The sequence below is a fragment of the Quercus suber genome, unplaced genomic scaffold (assembly GCF_002906115.3).
Source record: "Quercus suber isolate HL8 unplaced genomic scaffold, Cork oak 2.0 scaffold_653, whole genome shotgun sequence".
Lineage (NCBI taxonomy): Eukaryota > Viridiplantae > Streptophyta > Magnoliopsida > Fagales > Fagaceae > Quercus > Quercus suber.
In genome coordinates, this window is record NW_027070094.1 from 243449 (window position 1) to 259722 (window position 16274).

The following is a 16274-nucleotide window of genomic DNA, read 5'->3' on the forward strand; positions in this document are numbered from 1 at the left end:
TATTGTTAACAATTTTCATCAACAGGTACGGTTGCGTTATCTATCACCAAGTGAAACCAACCAATAATACGAGCAATATTTCCGGTCAAGTAAAATTGTGGTTATTCTTTCTTTCCTCGTTTAACAACCTAGAATTTTGGGTTTCCAAATGACTTTGAAGCCTGAGTTCATGCAGGAAGAGTGCTATTTTCAGCCTATAACTATTGATTTTTTTTAAACCATTAATACGAAGACAATCCTTTTGATTAGGCCAAATGTTATGAGGATCTAATGTAATTCAGAGTGAACCCAAAAAAAAAAAAAGAGTACATTCTTTAAAGCCAATTAGTATTTATAGGAATCTCACAAACTTTACCAATTGCCTATCTTTGTATTACCTGTTGATGAAAATTGTTAACAATTATCCAAATCACTTGGTTGGAAATGTCGTGTGGGCTTTTGCCTGTTGGGGATATCGAGAGGTCATTTGGATAAGGGGTATTCGGCTTTCCTAGTTTCTACCATTCCAGTCCCTTTTAAGCAGCCTCTTATGACTTTGGTTTTTTTATACTTTTAATGAATTAAAAAAATGTGCTTAATGTGAATTTCCTCCAAAGAGCCACATGATGCACATTTCAACCTCTCAATGATTAAGGAAAATAAAATATCACAGAATTTGATCGGAAAGATTAATAATTTGAGAAACGCTATGGTAAATTATTATTTGTTGTTAGTAGGTCCAAATGAAATTTGCTTAAGATTTGTTACTTAAAATTTGTTATGAACATAGCATTACTCTAATAATTTAGCTCTTGAGACTGTGATTGTTTTTTTTCTCTCATGTAATAGCATTAAAGAAACAAAACTAAATACAGAAGTTTTATGAGAGAGAGAGAGAGAGGATAATAGAAATTATATGGATTCGAGTGTCTCTTTACTAATGAGCGCTTTGGTACCCCTTCTCCTATGTTGTCCTAGACAGGAAAGGGTCACGTAAGAAAATATATGTATGTTATAAAATTTGGTCAACTGAAATCAAATCTTGATTCTACCACTAATTAAGAGTAATGGAACAACTAAAATCCACAATAATTCCATAAAGTTCATGAACTTTTCCACGGCTTAAGTTGGGAAAAGCTGTGATGTATGAAGGGTTGATTTGGAATTCTAGGGCTATGAATAAGAGGGTATGGTTGCGTTATCTATCACCAAGTGAAGCCAACCAATAATATGAGCAATATTTCTGGTCAAGTAAAATTGTGGTTATTCTTTCTTTCCTCGTTCAACAACCTAGAATTTTGGGTTTCCAAATGACTTTGAAGCCTGAGTTCATGTAGGAAGAGTGCTATTTTCAGCCTATAACTATTGATTTTTTTTTTAAAACCATTAATACGAAGACAATCCTTTTGATTAGGCCAAATGTTATGAGGGTCTAATGTAATTCAGAGTGAACCCAAAAAAAAAAAAGAGTACATTCTTTAAAGCCAATTAGTATTTATAGGAATCTCTCAAACTTTACCAATTGGCTATCTTTGTATTACCTCTTTCTAGCAACCTCATTTCCAATTTTTTTAGAACATACATTAAGGATTCGCACTTGTCTCCACAACATCAATTAAGATAAGAGTACTTCTCTATTTTCCCTCCCTAATATGGTCTAAACATTGAAATTATCTAATTTTCTTTCTTCATTAATTACTCTATAAATTTCGTTACCTCTTCATTTGCTACTTATTCAGATGGTGATTTTCAACTATTACTATATTCATTCATGTATTCAGACTCCATCCACAACCTCAAAAAAGAGAAATAGTATAAAGTTAGATCCAAATCTTGACAAATTGAACATTTTATTTCTAACATGGATATACAAGTGAGATGTGAACATTAACTTTATTGCAAACCCATTATTAAAAGTAGGAACGAACGAAAGAACCATCTACCAATAAATCATGTCCAGCCACAAACTCATTACACGCAAGAAAAAGCACAGCATCAGCAACATGATTCACATTCAGTGAAACCTTTTCAACCTAGCGTATGCTTGATACTTCTTCTGAAGTACCTCTAAGCTCTCACCACAAACGTTGCTCGTTAACTTGGTTGCAAGTGCATTTGGTGACACACAATTCACCCTAATCCCATACTCCCCAAGCTGCAAAGTTGCTGATCGAACCAATCCCAGAACCGCATGCTTTGACATACAATAATCCGTGCGCTTATACCCACCGTGACTCGCAGCCACACTCCCCGTGCATATAATACTCCCCTCACGCGCCTCTCAATCATCACACGCGCTGCGTATTTCACACACAAAGCCATGCCGCGCACGTTGGTGGCGAACAGTGTGTCAAATTCGGAGATGTTAAGGTCAAGGACGGACTGATCAGAAGCGCTTATAATCCAGCGTTGCTGAACATTATGTCTAGCTGACCATGTTTCCACACAGTTGATTCAACCATGTCTTTGACTTCTTCTTCTTTGGCAACATCACAGTGCATGTAATTGCACTTGTCTAGGCCAATAGATGTGGCAACTTGGTGACCCAATTGGTCTTGGATATCGGCTATGACCACCATGCGTGCACCATTTTGGGCAAAAAGGCGTGCCGTGGCTTCGCCTATGCCGCTTGCTCCTCCGGTGACTATGGCTATTTTGCCTCGTAGTTTGTTGTTGGAGTCGTCTGTCATGGCAATTGAGATTGCAACTGGTATTGAAATTTTAGGAAGATGATCAATACTAGGCGATCTATCAAAAAATCAGATGGGATATCCTTATTGCCCCATATGAACGGTGGAATGTTAGGTAGAAAAGGTAAACACTTGTGGAATTATTTTAGGCCAAATGGGAAATAATTAAGATTTGTTGTTTTGAAAGTATTGACAAATTTTCACCCGTGAATTTAGTTGTTGGAGTTTTAAATTTATCTTTTTCTTTGTCTCATTGTGAGTAGGCTAGCTGTTTTTGTTCCATGATAATTATTTGGCCAAATAAGACATTTCAAAGTTATATTTGGAAAATTTGTCTTTCTTTTTTTTTTAATCTGAAAATTTCGATAATGATAAAGCCATAAACTAGTAGGTCTAAAAATTTGTCATATCAATAATTTAAAAAATTATAAAATAATTTGTGTTTGCTAAAGAAATAATATACCATTCTACCTTATTGTACAGTGTACCAAATTCTTCAAGCTAAACAATTATCTCATTTGTATCCCAAAAAAAAAAAAAAAAAAAAAACCAATTATCTCCTTTGCACCATTCTTGATTTTTAATAATTCTTTTTAATATAAAATATGTCATCCCAAACCTTCTCTCACACTTGAGTGTCGAAAACCCTTTTAAAAAGGAAAGAAAGAAAGGAAATTGTTGTTGCACACATGGAGCTGTACACAATTATACACGTAAATGACGAAATTGTGTTTTGAAAATACAATTTTAATTATAATTTTGAAATGGTGAAAACACAAATTTACAATTTAATTAAATTCAAGTTTTAAACCCAAAATTTTAGTTGAAGTGGCGCACACACATTGTATACACTAGTGTGTTAAAAAAAAAAAAAAAAACCAATATGTAGAAGTAGAAGATGAAGCTACTGTGCCAGTTTCGGCTTCATGATAACACACGTCATCCAAAAATTATGTAATTGTGAGGAGTTTTTCATTTAAAGATTCTTTTTATATTATATCCAAAAACCCAACTCAACGCCCAATCTTAGGTAAATGTCCTTTCAAAAAAAAAAAAAAAAAAATCTTAGGTAAATGTGAGCCCCATGTAACATTATTCCCAGATGTACTTCCTTCCTTTCCAGCCATTCCTCTAGTGTTGTGGGGTCTCGATGCTTTGTCATATTTCAGTTGAGTGGAAGTGAAATATTGGAGGAAACCAGGAAAGTAAGAGACAGAGAAGGAGAGAGATTGTTTACCGTGTTGGATTTATTATTGTGATGCTTAGAACTTTGTGAAACATCTTGAAAAATCTAAATTATTGTACTATTTTTTCCTTTTTTTATGTTGAATTATTGTACTAGTTTATTTTGTTGATTGCTAGTATGGTAAGACAGCTGATGACTTGAAATTAGATTCCTTTGTCTTTTTGACACTAATTGAGGAAAATTTTTCATTTTTATTTGTTCACCTATTGTAGATCAATAATTTGTTGAAGATTTTTTTTTAATTATAAAATTATCAAAGATTTCGTTAATGGTATTTTATTATGCACTCTTTAAGGAGGCTTAAAAAAGATTCTATCAAAATTCAAAAATAAATTAATATTTAATAAAAATAAATTTTTTTAGATTTAGTAGCTTGACTCATAAAAATGGCTCGATTGTTTTAATAAAATTTACCTTAACGGGTGCCTTTCGCACCTATTAATTCATTTATGAAATAGTGAGAGTGAGCCCACCACAAATTGTGGACCACAAACCACAATACGAAGAATGTGATAGGGATTGATAAATTGTACCCATAGACTCATTGGTCTCGTCTATCAAGTGATGGATAGAACGAGAGTATGAAATCTTAAACAGAGAATGCCAGAGGGGCTTACTTGCTACTACCATAGTAATTTACTCCAAGTTCCCTTGCAACTCAACGCTCCATGCTTGTAAGTTGCCTAAAAGCTTGCCCTCATTCTTTACAATGGTTCAGGGAGTGAGTGAGCTCTTCTTTACAGCATTTAGTTGTATATTTACAACTTTTCACCAGATAAGAAATTTGCAGACTACTTATTTCTTATCACATGATCTATTTTCTAATAATGAAACTTGTTAAATTAGTAAAATATAAAATAGAATACAAAAAAGTAGAACAGAAAATTTGCATAAAAAACTTTCCTTAAAACTTATTTTCTTCAAGACTATATGTTGGAAGTTAAAACTCTTAGCTTTCCATCTCAATTAAAACAATACTCATTGGAGCTTCATTACCGACTCCCTAAGTGGCATCCATCAACCTTCAAGTCAAGTCCAGTGACAAAACCAGAATCATCAGATGCAAGAAAGAGCACAGCATTGGCAACATCTCTCACCTTCAACACAACCCCTTTTAAGCTTGAACTTGGCTCAGAAATCTTCTCCACTTGCTCTGCATCCATTCCTAATGCATCACATGACATTGGTGTAGCCACCAAGGAGGGTGATACACAGTTCACTCTAATCCCATGCTGCCCAAGTTGCACACTTGCCGCTCGAACCAGACCCAGCACTGCGTGCTTTGACATGCAATAATCTGTGAACTGATTTTTACCTTGGCTAGCGGCTACGCTTCCTGTGCATATTATGCTCCCCTTCACGCGCCTCTCAACCATCACACGCGCCGCGTGTTTCACACACAAAGCCATGCCGCGCGCGTTGGTTTCGATCACATTGTCGAACCCTGAAAGGTCGAGATCGAGGATTGTCTGATCAGAGCTACTCGCTGTCGCAGCGTTGCTGAACATGATGTCGAGCTGGCCATGTTTCTGGACCGTTGATTCAACCATGTTCTTGACTTGGTCTTCATCGGAAACATCACAGTGCACGCATTGGCACTTGTCTATGCCTATGGATGTGGCTACTTGGTGACCCAGTTGGTCTTGGATATCGGCGATCACAACCATGCGTGCACCATGTTGGGCAAAAAGGTGAGCCGTAGCCTCGCCTATGCCGCTTGCGCCACCCGTGATTATGGCTACTTTGCCTTGTAGCTTCTTGTTGGAGGAGTCTGTCATTGCAAACTTAGCAATAATGGGCAAACCATTGAGATTGCAGCTTTAATAGACTTTTTTTTGGAAGATGATAGATACTGGACAACGACAATCTACCAAATCAGATAGGACAATAATATGGACATGGGCGCTCAGAAGCTAAATACTTATATATTAGCTATTTTAGTTTCACCAAAACACAACAATACATGCTGCAGTAATAGTACTATAGGTAAAATTTTTTGATTTCTTGTTACGAAATATAGCTATTTTTGATTGTGCACTATAGCAATAAGCTAAAAAAAAAAAATTAATTAACTTCTCTCTCTTCTTTCATTAAACAAATATTTCTCTCTCTCTCTCTCTCTCTTTCTCTCTCCGGCTTTCATTCTTTCTTCCTTTTTCCTCATTTTTTCTCTCTCTCTATCCATCTAGTGCCTCCCTCATCTCCCTCATCCCTCAGCTCTGTTAGAGCTTGATTTCTAGGTTTTTGTCGACCCAGCTGCTAGGTTTTCACTATTTTTACTCTTTTCACTTTTTCCCATTGAACCTAATCCCATCTCACAGGTTTGAAGGTTCCCTACAAGCTCAGTCAAAGGAATTTGATCAATGTCCTTTGCTTCTTCAATGGCAGTGATCTTGGCATGGAATCTTTCAGGTAAGGACCTAAAGATTTTCCTAACAATTTTGGATTCTGTTATAAATTCTCCAAGGTTGAAAGTAGAATTCACAATATCCTTGAGCTTAGCATAAACTCATCAAAGGTCTCATCCTCCTCCATTCTTATTTCTTCAAAACTACTAGTGAGTTGTTGAAGTTTCATAGTCTTTACTGCCTTGGTACCTTCATAGGTGGTCTCAAGAATGGTTCATGTTTCCTTGGCAACTTCTATGGATGATATTTTCTTGAATTTCTCATTGGTCACCCCACAAAACAAAGCATTCAAGACCCTACTGTTGAAATTTGCCGCAATGATTGTTGCATCATCCCAATCCACCGGCGCTTCCTTTGGCTTAATCCAGCCAACTTCAACAGCTTGCCAAACCTGTTCACCTAGAGCCTGCAAAAAGACTTTCATACGAACTTTCTAATATGCATAATTAGTTCCATCAAATAAAGGAGGCATAAATAAAGATTGTCCTCTATCCATGACAACAGGGGTCAATGGATCACATGCTACAAAAAAGATTGTTATTTGTGACGAAACTTTTTCGATGATTACAAAAAGCCATCGTAAAAACTAGCTTTTTCGACGGCAAGTCTCTTCCATCAACAATGACTCGTCAAATATCAACACATTTGTGACGGCAAAATGAGTCTGTCGAAAATGCCTATTATTTTTGTCAAAAATGTGATTTTTTTTAGAGGGAAATGTTCCCGCCTTACTTTTTACGATGGCATAAAAATGTTTGTCGCTAGTAAGATATTATTTATGACGACTAAACAAAAAACCGTCGGAACTATTAACACTTATGACGGCTTTGGTACATCGAAAATACAAAATATATATATTTTTTTATGGTGTTAGTATTTGCGACAAACTATCTTCCATCGTAAATATAAAAGAGGGTATTATTTACGATGACAAAAGAAACACCGTCGACACTATTAACACTTGTGACGGCTTTTGTACATTGAAAATACAAAATATATATTTTTTATGGTGTTATTATTTGCGACAAACATGATTCCATCGTAAATACAAAAAAGGGAATTAGCGACAAACATGAAGCCATCGAAAATGGTAAAATATTTTGGAGGGAAAATTCCTCCCTTATTTTTCACATTTGTGACAACATTTATCCATCGCAATTATTATTATTATTTTTCTAATTGAGATTGTATTTACAACAAACATGCTAACTGTCGTAAATATTTAATTTTCTTTAAAAGAAAGAATGTATACTTTATAAATGATATTAGAAATGATCTCTCTTTTATTATTGATAGAGTTATTTTGTTGCAAATAATGTATTACTAATGTGGTGAATAGGTTTCAATAATGGTCAAAATTCATTGAAAAGGTAAATGGTCACATTGATTGGACGATGACGAAAAACCAATTATTTTATGATGGCTTTTAGTCATTGAAAAACTACATTAACGACGACTATAGTTCATCATAAAAGTTATTTTCGACGACAAACCAAGTACTTATGACAGCTTTTATTCGTCAAAACAAGGGCATTAACAATGGCCTTAGTTCGTCGTAGAAAGTATTTGGTCGTTTGACTTCCTCATATGAAGTTACATTGTCGACGACAAACTAAGTAATTACGACGGCTTTTATTTGTCAAAAAAAGGTATTAACAATGGCCTTAGTTCGTCATAGAAAGTATTTGGTCGTTTGACTTCCTCGTATGAAGTTACATTGTCGACGACAAACCAAGTAATTACAATGGCTTTTATTCATCAAAAAAAGGTATTAACAACGGCCTTAGTTCGTCGTAGAAAATATTTGGTCATATGACTTCCTCATATAAAGTTGTATTGTCGATGACAAATGAAATAACTACGATAGCATTTTGTCATCGAAACTATGCATTAACGACAGCTGAAGGTCGTCACAAAAGGTATTTGGTCGTCCAACTTCCTCGTATGAAGTTGAATCTACGACAACAATTATCAAGTACTTACGACAGAGTTGTGTTGTCGAAAATGAGTGTTAGCAACGGTCTCGTTGGTAATATAGTATTACCGACAAGGCTTTTTTCGACGGTCGTCGACGGCCTTTTACCGTCGGCAATACTAATCTGCAACGGCTTTTTGTGTTGTTGCGACGAACTCTAGCCATCGCTAATAGCAATCTTTTTTGTAGTGACACTTAGGAAATTAATCCAATCAGAGTGAACTCACTCTGATACTACTTGTTGGGAAATTTAGACTCCGATTGATAGAATTAACAAGTTTTAAACCCAAGTTGTTAATTAGATTTATTATGAATAAAACTTGTTAAAACAAACAAACAAACATCAATATCATGTTAAAATCATGCAGCGGAAAAAAATAAACAAGACAAGATATGATAACCTAGGAAAACCAATGAAACCACCTAGTTTCACAGTAAAAAACCTGGGGGGAAACCTTACCGAAAAGCAATCCACTATAGTAAAGAAGCCTTATATAGGTCTAAGGTTGTGAGACAAGAAACCCTATTCAAATACATAAGCCTGGCCCAAAAATAGAAATCTGAATTTTTGTAACCTCGACAAATAGCAGCTATCAAGAAGGTGTCAAGCAGGTGTTGAGGTTTAATGAATCTCAACAGATACAGCTATCGAGAAGGTGTCGAGAAGGTGTCGAGGGGATAGAAGCTTTCTCGATTGATCGACCAGCTATCAAGAAGCTATCGAGATTGCGATAAGAATTAGCTGAAGAGCTCGACAGATAGCCAGGTGTCGAGGAGGTGTCGAGAAGCTATCGAGCTTTAAAATTCAGCACTTTCTCACTTGATTCTTAGACAGACTTGCATGGCTTTAACACTTGAACTTGAAACAAGATTTCTTGAAGTTTTAAACACATCCTAGATTTACCCAAATACAAGTAAAGTGTATTTTGTCAAAGGATTAGCCAACTACATAAAATAGTGACATATGTTCTTAACAAGTGAACCACATATGTCCTAACAAAGATCAAGAAGATGCTTGGTCACAAAACCTTACGGTGTACAAAAACAACAACTTCTTCACAAGAACAATGAACTAGGGCAAAACTTTTTCTTCGGTTACAATTTGTTTGAACAAACTTTGCTTAACACTTGTGCAACTTGTATCCACTTTGACGGCCTTTAAAATAATTCTTTTATATGTCTAGAGTTGTGAGAAAAGAAGACTCAAATACATAATCACGAATTAGAGTCAAAACAGAACTGAAATTTTGTTTTTCATAAACCTTGACAGATAGCCATTTGTCGAGTAGTTGTTGAGCTTTAATGAACTTGCACTTTTCAGTTTGAATCTTGGACACACTTGCATGGATTCAACACTTGATCTTGAAACAAGATTTCTTGAAGTATTAAACACATCCTAAATCTACCCAAATACAAGTAAAGTGTGTTTTGTCAAAGGATTAGCTAATTACATAAAATAATGACATATATTTCTAACAAGTGAATCACATATGTCCTAACATATTTGTTATAGTTGTGTTTGGTGTTGTGAATGCTTACAATGTGGAGTGTTAGTAACATTGTCAATACAATAGTTGAGCTACTAGAACAAAACATATAGATTTTTTTTTTTTTTTTTTGTGATTTATGTTGTCTAGTTCCTGATATGACTCTCATAACTCTCAAGAATTTCTGAGGTTTTTGATTTTATAAACCTTCCTCTTTCCTTACTTGATTATTAGGAATTATATTGAATATCAAAGTTCTTTGTTGTGGAATTGTATTCAATCTCTGCAAATAAGAAATTGCATCCTTAGAACTACAATACTGGTTTATAAGTGCCAAAGGCAAAATTTTGTCTTTTAGAAGTAATAGAGTAGTTTCAAAGTGCTAACTATAAATGATGGATACCTAGATTATTTTGAATTTCTACCACCTCCAAGTTGTGGCCACATGCACCAAATGAATTTGATGGTTCATGGGACTGGTTGTTCCCAAGTTTTGCTTAATGCGGCAGTAAATGGAGAAATGGCCACCTGGCTACTCATATATAGAAATATACCAAGAATTTGCCAATGAATGACCATACTAATATGCTTGTTTTGTGAGGAAAAATTTGTCAGGAAAATTTTGAGCATGTGTTTACTTTAATTCGCATCTCTGCTTCAGCTCATGGTGCAAGCATTTTCTTACGATCTACAAAATTATGTGCAATCTCAATATGGAAATAGGATGCACAAGTTGGAGTACAAATAGTGCTATGAATTTACCTTGTCAGTAATGTCTTGGACTATCCCTCTCTCTGTATTTTTCTTCATAGGCAGCTTCGGTTTCTAAATACTATTATTCGATCTCTGTCAAGTGGGTATGCTCTACTAACCCTATTTCTGGAGCGGGAAAGGATGGATATAATTCATCCGTTTTGAATATAATATACCTGTGTGTTGAATTTAATGCAGTATGGACCTCTTGGTGGCTGGTTGTGTTATTTTGTAGTTACATCTGTTGCCCCTTAGAGACATATGGTGTTACAACCGGTGGACACAATACATTTTTTGGAGACTCTAAATTTAAAAGACACTGTTGAAAAGGATACCTTCTTCCGCAAGCTTCCAAATTTAGCAGAGCAGCTTCCTTGTCCAATTGTCCCAAAAAAAGTGTGACATGGAAATTCTAATGTTATATATCCACCTGAAATATCTTTGAATGCCAGCTTATGTTTTTGTTTTCTTGTTTATACAGTTAGTTCCATTATTAGCTTCTGCACTTGAACTTGGTTCAGCTGCTGCCCCTGCTTTGGCTGCCTTGTTGAAAATGGGTTCCTGGCTTTCGAAAGAAGAATTCAGTGCCAAGGTCATGCTCTTTCAGTACCTTTACAATATCCTTATTTTCAGATGTTAATTTTTGTCTTATAATGATCTTGGTTGATTGGTTATGTACATTGGACTTTTGATGTTTTATGTATTTGGTGTATACATTCGACGATGTATTTGTATTTGGTTGTATATATTGAACTTTTGATATATTTGGTTGTAGTATGTGGTTTTTGTGCATGATTGTGGTTTTATTTTTATTTTTATTATTTTATTTATTTATTTATTTATTTATTTTAAGAAAATCTTATTTTGAGGGTTAAGAGACCCTTAAACAACCTTATTTATCAAGGGTTGTACATATAAATCTTTTAACCCTTGGTAAATAAGGTTATTTAAGAGTTCACGAAGGCCTTTAAAATTTCATTTTCAACAGTATAAGTTTCAGAGGTTATCAAGGGCCGATTCGACTCTTAAAATAATTTTTCTTAAGGTTTTTTTAATACCTTTTCAAGAATTTTGACCCTTGAAAAAAGTCAGCTTTGTTGTAGTGAATATTCAATAATTTTCCACATTTAAAATGTGTAAATTTACATTTAGTTGATGTGTTAATTTTAATTCTTTTTCTTCTTAATTTCTATAATTTCTATGATGATTGCACAACAAACATTGTTGTTAAAAAAAACACTCACAACAAACATTTTAATTTACATTTAAACATAAAAATTTGAAGAATAATATAAATTGCTAATATTATAGCATTCACAATGATGCTCTTAATTTGCTAAAAAGTTGTTTTTAGCACCATAAACAACAAAGTGCATGCTCCATTCATGGTGCTAAAGCTCAAAAATTTAGCATCCAAACTATAGTAAACTATAAAAAAATGACAGCTTACTATAGCTACAAAGTTATAAAATATTTTTTTTATTCCAATTCTCTCTCTTCTTCTATTTCTTTCTCTCTTTAGCTCTCTAGCTTGTTCTCTCTCTTTCTTCTGTCATTTTTTTTTCTCTCTTCTCCTCAGACTTAAATCCTTTTTCTCTCTCTTCACTCTCTCTTTTGTAGTGATGATGGGTTTTGTGGCCGATTGTGAGAGTAGTGGTGATAGGTTTTGTAGCCGGTTGTGGGTTGTTGGGTTTAATGTCGTTTTGAGCCTAGTGGTAGTGGTGGTGGTGGCTAGTGGTGTTAGGTTTTTGTGGCCGATTGTGTGGGTTTGCTGGGTTTTTGTGGCTAGTTGTGTGGGTAGGTTTGTTGGATTTTTGTGGTAGAGAGGAAGAGGGAGGAAGTGAGAAAGAAATTAATTAATAAATAAACAATGTTTGGCTTAGATGTGAAAAATAAGAGAATTGATGTAGTGAGAGTTATGCAATGGTGTGTTAAAATAGATAAAGTAAGTTTTTGAGATGTAAAAAACTAAAAATTTTACCTTTACCATTGTGAATGCTCTAACAATGCATAATTAATTTAAGTTGTAATGGTCTGTGTTATGTATTTGTAATTTCCTTTTAAATTCATATATCAATAATATGTAAATTTGAGATATTATATATTATAAAAAATAAATAGTAGAAGAGGAATTTATTTTCAAAAAAAAAAAAAAAAAATCTCTTTAGAGTGTCTCTCAACTCCCAAGTACTTTGTACTCTATAGTATACTATAGAGTACAAAGTACTTGGGAGTTGAGAGTCACTCCAAAATTGGGTTTATCCACTAGGCAGGAAATCTCAATTTGAGTATAATGGCTTTTAAGAAGTTGCACTTGACATGTTTATAAGCTTTACTAACATGATTATAAGCTTGAAATTACGTCCTATTTTTCTTTTCGTAGAGGTCTAACATGTAATTTTGCTAAATCGAAGGGGCAAAATTTCAAGGCAACAGCCAATAAGACCACTAAAAATTTTTGGAAAATAAACATTTATTTTTATAATCTATATTTATATCTATACTTACATAATTTTTTATATAATGTTTTTTAGGTAAACTATATATTTGATTCTATCCTTTATACCGTATTTCAATTTGGTCTCTAACCTTTCAATTGTATCAACTTGGTCCCTAACCTGTTAGTGTTGTGTCAATTTAGTCATTGCCGTTATCACTTAGATGAAAATTGCTGACGTGGCTATAGGCATAAACTATTTTACAAACTATTTGTAAATTTGTAATTTACAACTATGTGTTTTGTTGGATTTAATTCTGTGCCAAATTTGATTATAATTATGTTCAATCTTTTGTACCATGTATTTTATGTAGGATTTAATTGTAAGAGTTGTGTGTGAGAGAGAAAGTGTGAAGACTCAAGGCAAATTGAAGACTGAAATGTTTTCGCGGGTAGCTCACGACTAAGCATCCCACGAAATGATGCATGTACCCTGCACATGACTGGAATGCGAAGAGTCAGGACAGGATAGAGATAGCTTTGTTTCACGAGTAACTCGCGGGTAAGGCCTTCCCGTGAGACACCTGCGAAATATTCTGTTTTGCCAGATTGTCATTTCTGATACACACTATCTGTATTCATACTATATATACCCACATTACCCACAAATGTTAAGGAGTGCTTCTGAGAAAAAACCCTAGCCATAAACCTTGAAAGTTAGAGATTGTTATATTCACAATCCTTTACACAATTACTTGTGAATTTTCCTCAACTTTTACCTCTTCATTTCCATACCATTAAGAGATTGATAGCCCAAACACTTACCACACCTTTTCAAAGTGTCAAGTGAGGTTTCGGTGTTGCTGGGAAGCATTGGAAGAAGCCAGACTTTGGCAGATGCAATCGGGTGTATTGCGGGATCCAAAGAGTTAGACAAGACACAGTTCCAAGAAGCCTTGTTGGAGTAGGAGCTTGGAGGGCTTAGGTATATCGGGTAGATTAGGCTTGGAGGGTCTATTTTCTAACCCATGTATCCCAATTGATTGTCTAGTGGATCGATTACCGCTTGGAGGGTGGTGGAGAGGTTTTTCGCCGAGTTTTTCGGTTTCCTCTTAAATAACACATTGGTATATTATCTTGTGTTTGCATTTTTCTTCCCTACTCTTTTACCTTTCATTTTACTGTTGTGTTATTATGATTATGGGTTAGAGTAGCTTGTTTGTCTGTTTGCTTGCATTTACTCTTTTCCGCGCTTAGTATTAAGTTAGAGTAAAATCAATCGAGTCATAACTTTAATTTGGGATTCTAAATACCTCTTGTGTTTTCACACATTTTCAAGCATTCATTGTTGATATGGCACGATACACATTAGCTTTTCAAAAATACTAAAATACACATAAAATAATAACAAGTCAGATTTAAAGTATTCATTAAGATTTTAAAAATAATCAAACTAAATTAGAACACCATAACATTTCCACCCAGTTTTCACCGCCGGCATCCCTTCAACCTTTTGCTCTTTGGTGACTACCCACCCACTTGTCTAATGCTTTCTCTGAAACCAAAACTTCTTTGCTTGGAGAACACATCTACATATACAAGTATGCTATGTACATCAAAACTTGTATCTATCTTTCTTTCATTCTTTTTGTTATTTATGGTATTTTAAAACTCATGGGTTCTTCTTTAATTTTGTAATAAAGTTTTCATCTTTTGGGTATTCTGTGAAAGGGAGACATGCGTTGTTGGATGGAGAACACATTGCTGTAAGGGAGAAGGTGTTGTCATCCTCAAAGGTAATTTGCAAGCTAGCATAATTTTGGGAGAGAATATCACTAGTTAGCAAGGTTTTGAAACCATTTAGGAAACTAGCATCTTGAGTCTTTGAAGCTTGAGTTTGGTGACAAAATCGAGCCCCAAAGACTTGAGTTCTAGTGCTAAGATGGAGTAATTTATCCACGTGGACCTCGAGTTTCTTAGACTCGAGAAGTATCTGAAGAACGAAGATCCAGATCCAAAGGAAGAAGAACGATATGGAAAACGCAGATCTGTAGACACGATTTGGAAAACGTAGATCCAAAGAAGAAAAATAAAGATTTGGAGTGGAGAACGTAGAACGATCTGAACTAGAAAATGTAGATCTGAAGAATGTAGAACGATTTCAACTAGAAAACATAGGTCCGAAGAATGCAGAACAATCTGAACAAAGATTTGGAGTGGAGAACGCAGAACTGAAAAACAGAGGAGCAGAACTGAAAAATAGAGGAGGAAGACTCTCCAGAAGAAGATGAGGAAGAAGAAGTGCAGAGGAGGAGCTCGAGTATTATAAACTCGAGTTCTACTTGGATTCCACATGGATAATTTTTGTTTGCCAGCTCAGGGACTCGAGCATTTAAGACTAGAGTTCGATCGTGAAACTCGAGTCTTAAAAACTCAAGATGCTATTTTTCCACATTATTTTGCAAAAATCACCACTAACGAAATTGTTAAAAATTTAAGGCCAAAAGGGGGAAAAAAAAAATCTTGTCCTCACCATTGGGGATTTTGGATTTAATTTGGGTTTACCCTTGTTTAATGAAATCAGGAAGCTTTCTTTTCAAACAAAAATATTTGATTTGGTTTTTTTTTAAAAAAAAAAGTGAAGTAATCATGGGTTAGGAATTTTGATCGCAAAAATTACTCACTTAACTTTTTTTATTTTTTATTTTTTTATTTTTTATTGAAGATTATTCCGACATGTTAGACTAGGTGGCAGTCAATATGGCAATAAACTAATTTTTTATTTTGACCGTTTGCCATGCCAGCAATTTTCATCCAAAAGATAACGGCATAGACTAAATTGACACAACATTGAAAGGTTAGGGACCAAATTGACACAATTGAAATATTAGGGACTAAATTAAAATATGGTGTAAAGGATAGGGACCAAATATGTAGCTTACCCATGTTTTTTTTAGGAATTTTTTATTTTTATTTTTATATAATGTAATTGTTAGAGATATATATTAGTCATATTAGCCCAATGTAATAGGCCCAAGCCCATTCCTATTTATACTAGTAGTCTAGGGTTTAGTCGCCTATATATACTCATGTTAGGGTTCATTGTAACACAGGTTATTGTACTACACTCTTATACAATAAAGATGTATCCTTTAAGGGATTCCTTCGTGAATGTAGGCCGACAAGGCTAAACCACGTAACCCTCGTGTTCTCAATGTTCCTATACTATGCTTCATCTTCCGCATTCGTACTAGCATATTCAACATGGTATCAAAGCTAATATTTAACAAGAACAAAGG

At 34.6% G+C, this 16274-nt stretch overlaps 2 protein-coding genes across 2 annotated transcripts; both read right to left on the minus strand.

Annotated features, from left to right (window-relative positions):
- Positions 1 to 1812: 1812 nt before the first annotated feature.
- On the minus strand, positions 1813 to 2885 carry LOC112006119 ((-)-isopiperitenol/(-)-carveol dehydrogenase, mitochondrial). The gene is given in 4 exon segments (XM_024038419.2): positions 1813 to 1997; positions 2000 to 2259; positions 2262 to 2381; positions 2384 to 2885. Coding segments are annotated over 4 exon segments (774 nt in total). The 5' UTR covers positions 2670 to 2885; the 3' UTR covers positions 1813 to 1889.
- Positions 2886 to 4800: 1915 nt separating this feature from the next.
- On the minus strand, positions 4801 to 5811 carry LOC112006131 ((+)-cis,trans-nepetalactol synthase NEPS1). Its single transcript, XM_065765790.1, has one exon. It carries the CDS (start codon positions 5691 to 5693, stop codon positions 4908 to 4910), a length of 786 nt encoding a protein of 261 aa, XP_065621862.1. The 5' UTR covers positions 5694 to 5811; the 3' UTR covers positions 4801 to 4907.
- Positions 5812 to 16274: the final 10463 nt, after the last annotated feature.

Coding starts and splice junctions, on each gene's coding strand:
- LOC112006131 (XM_065765790.1), bottom strand. CDS start 5,693: ATGACAGACTCCTCCAACAAGAAGCTACAAGGCAAAGTAGCCATAATC.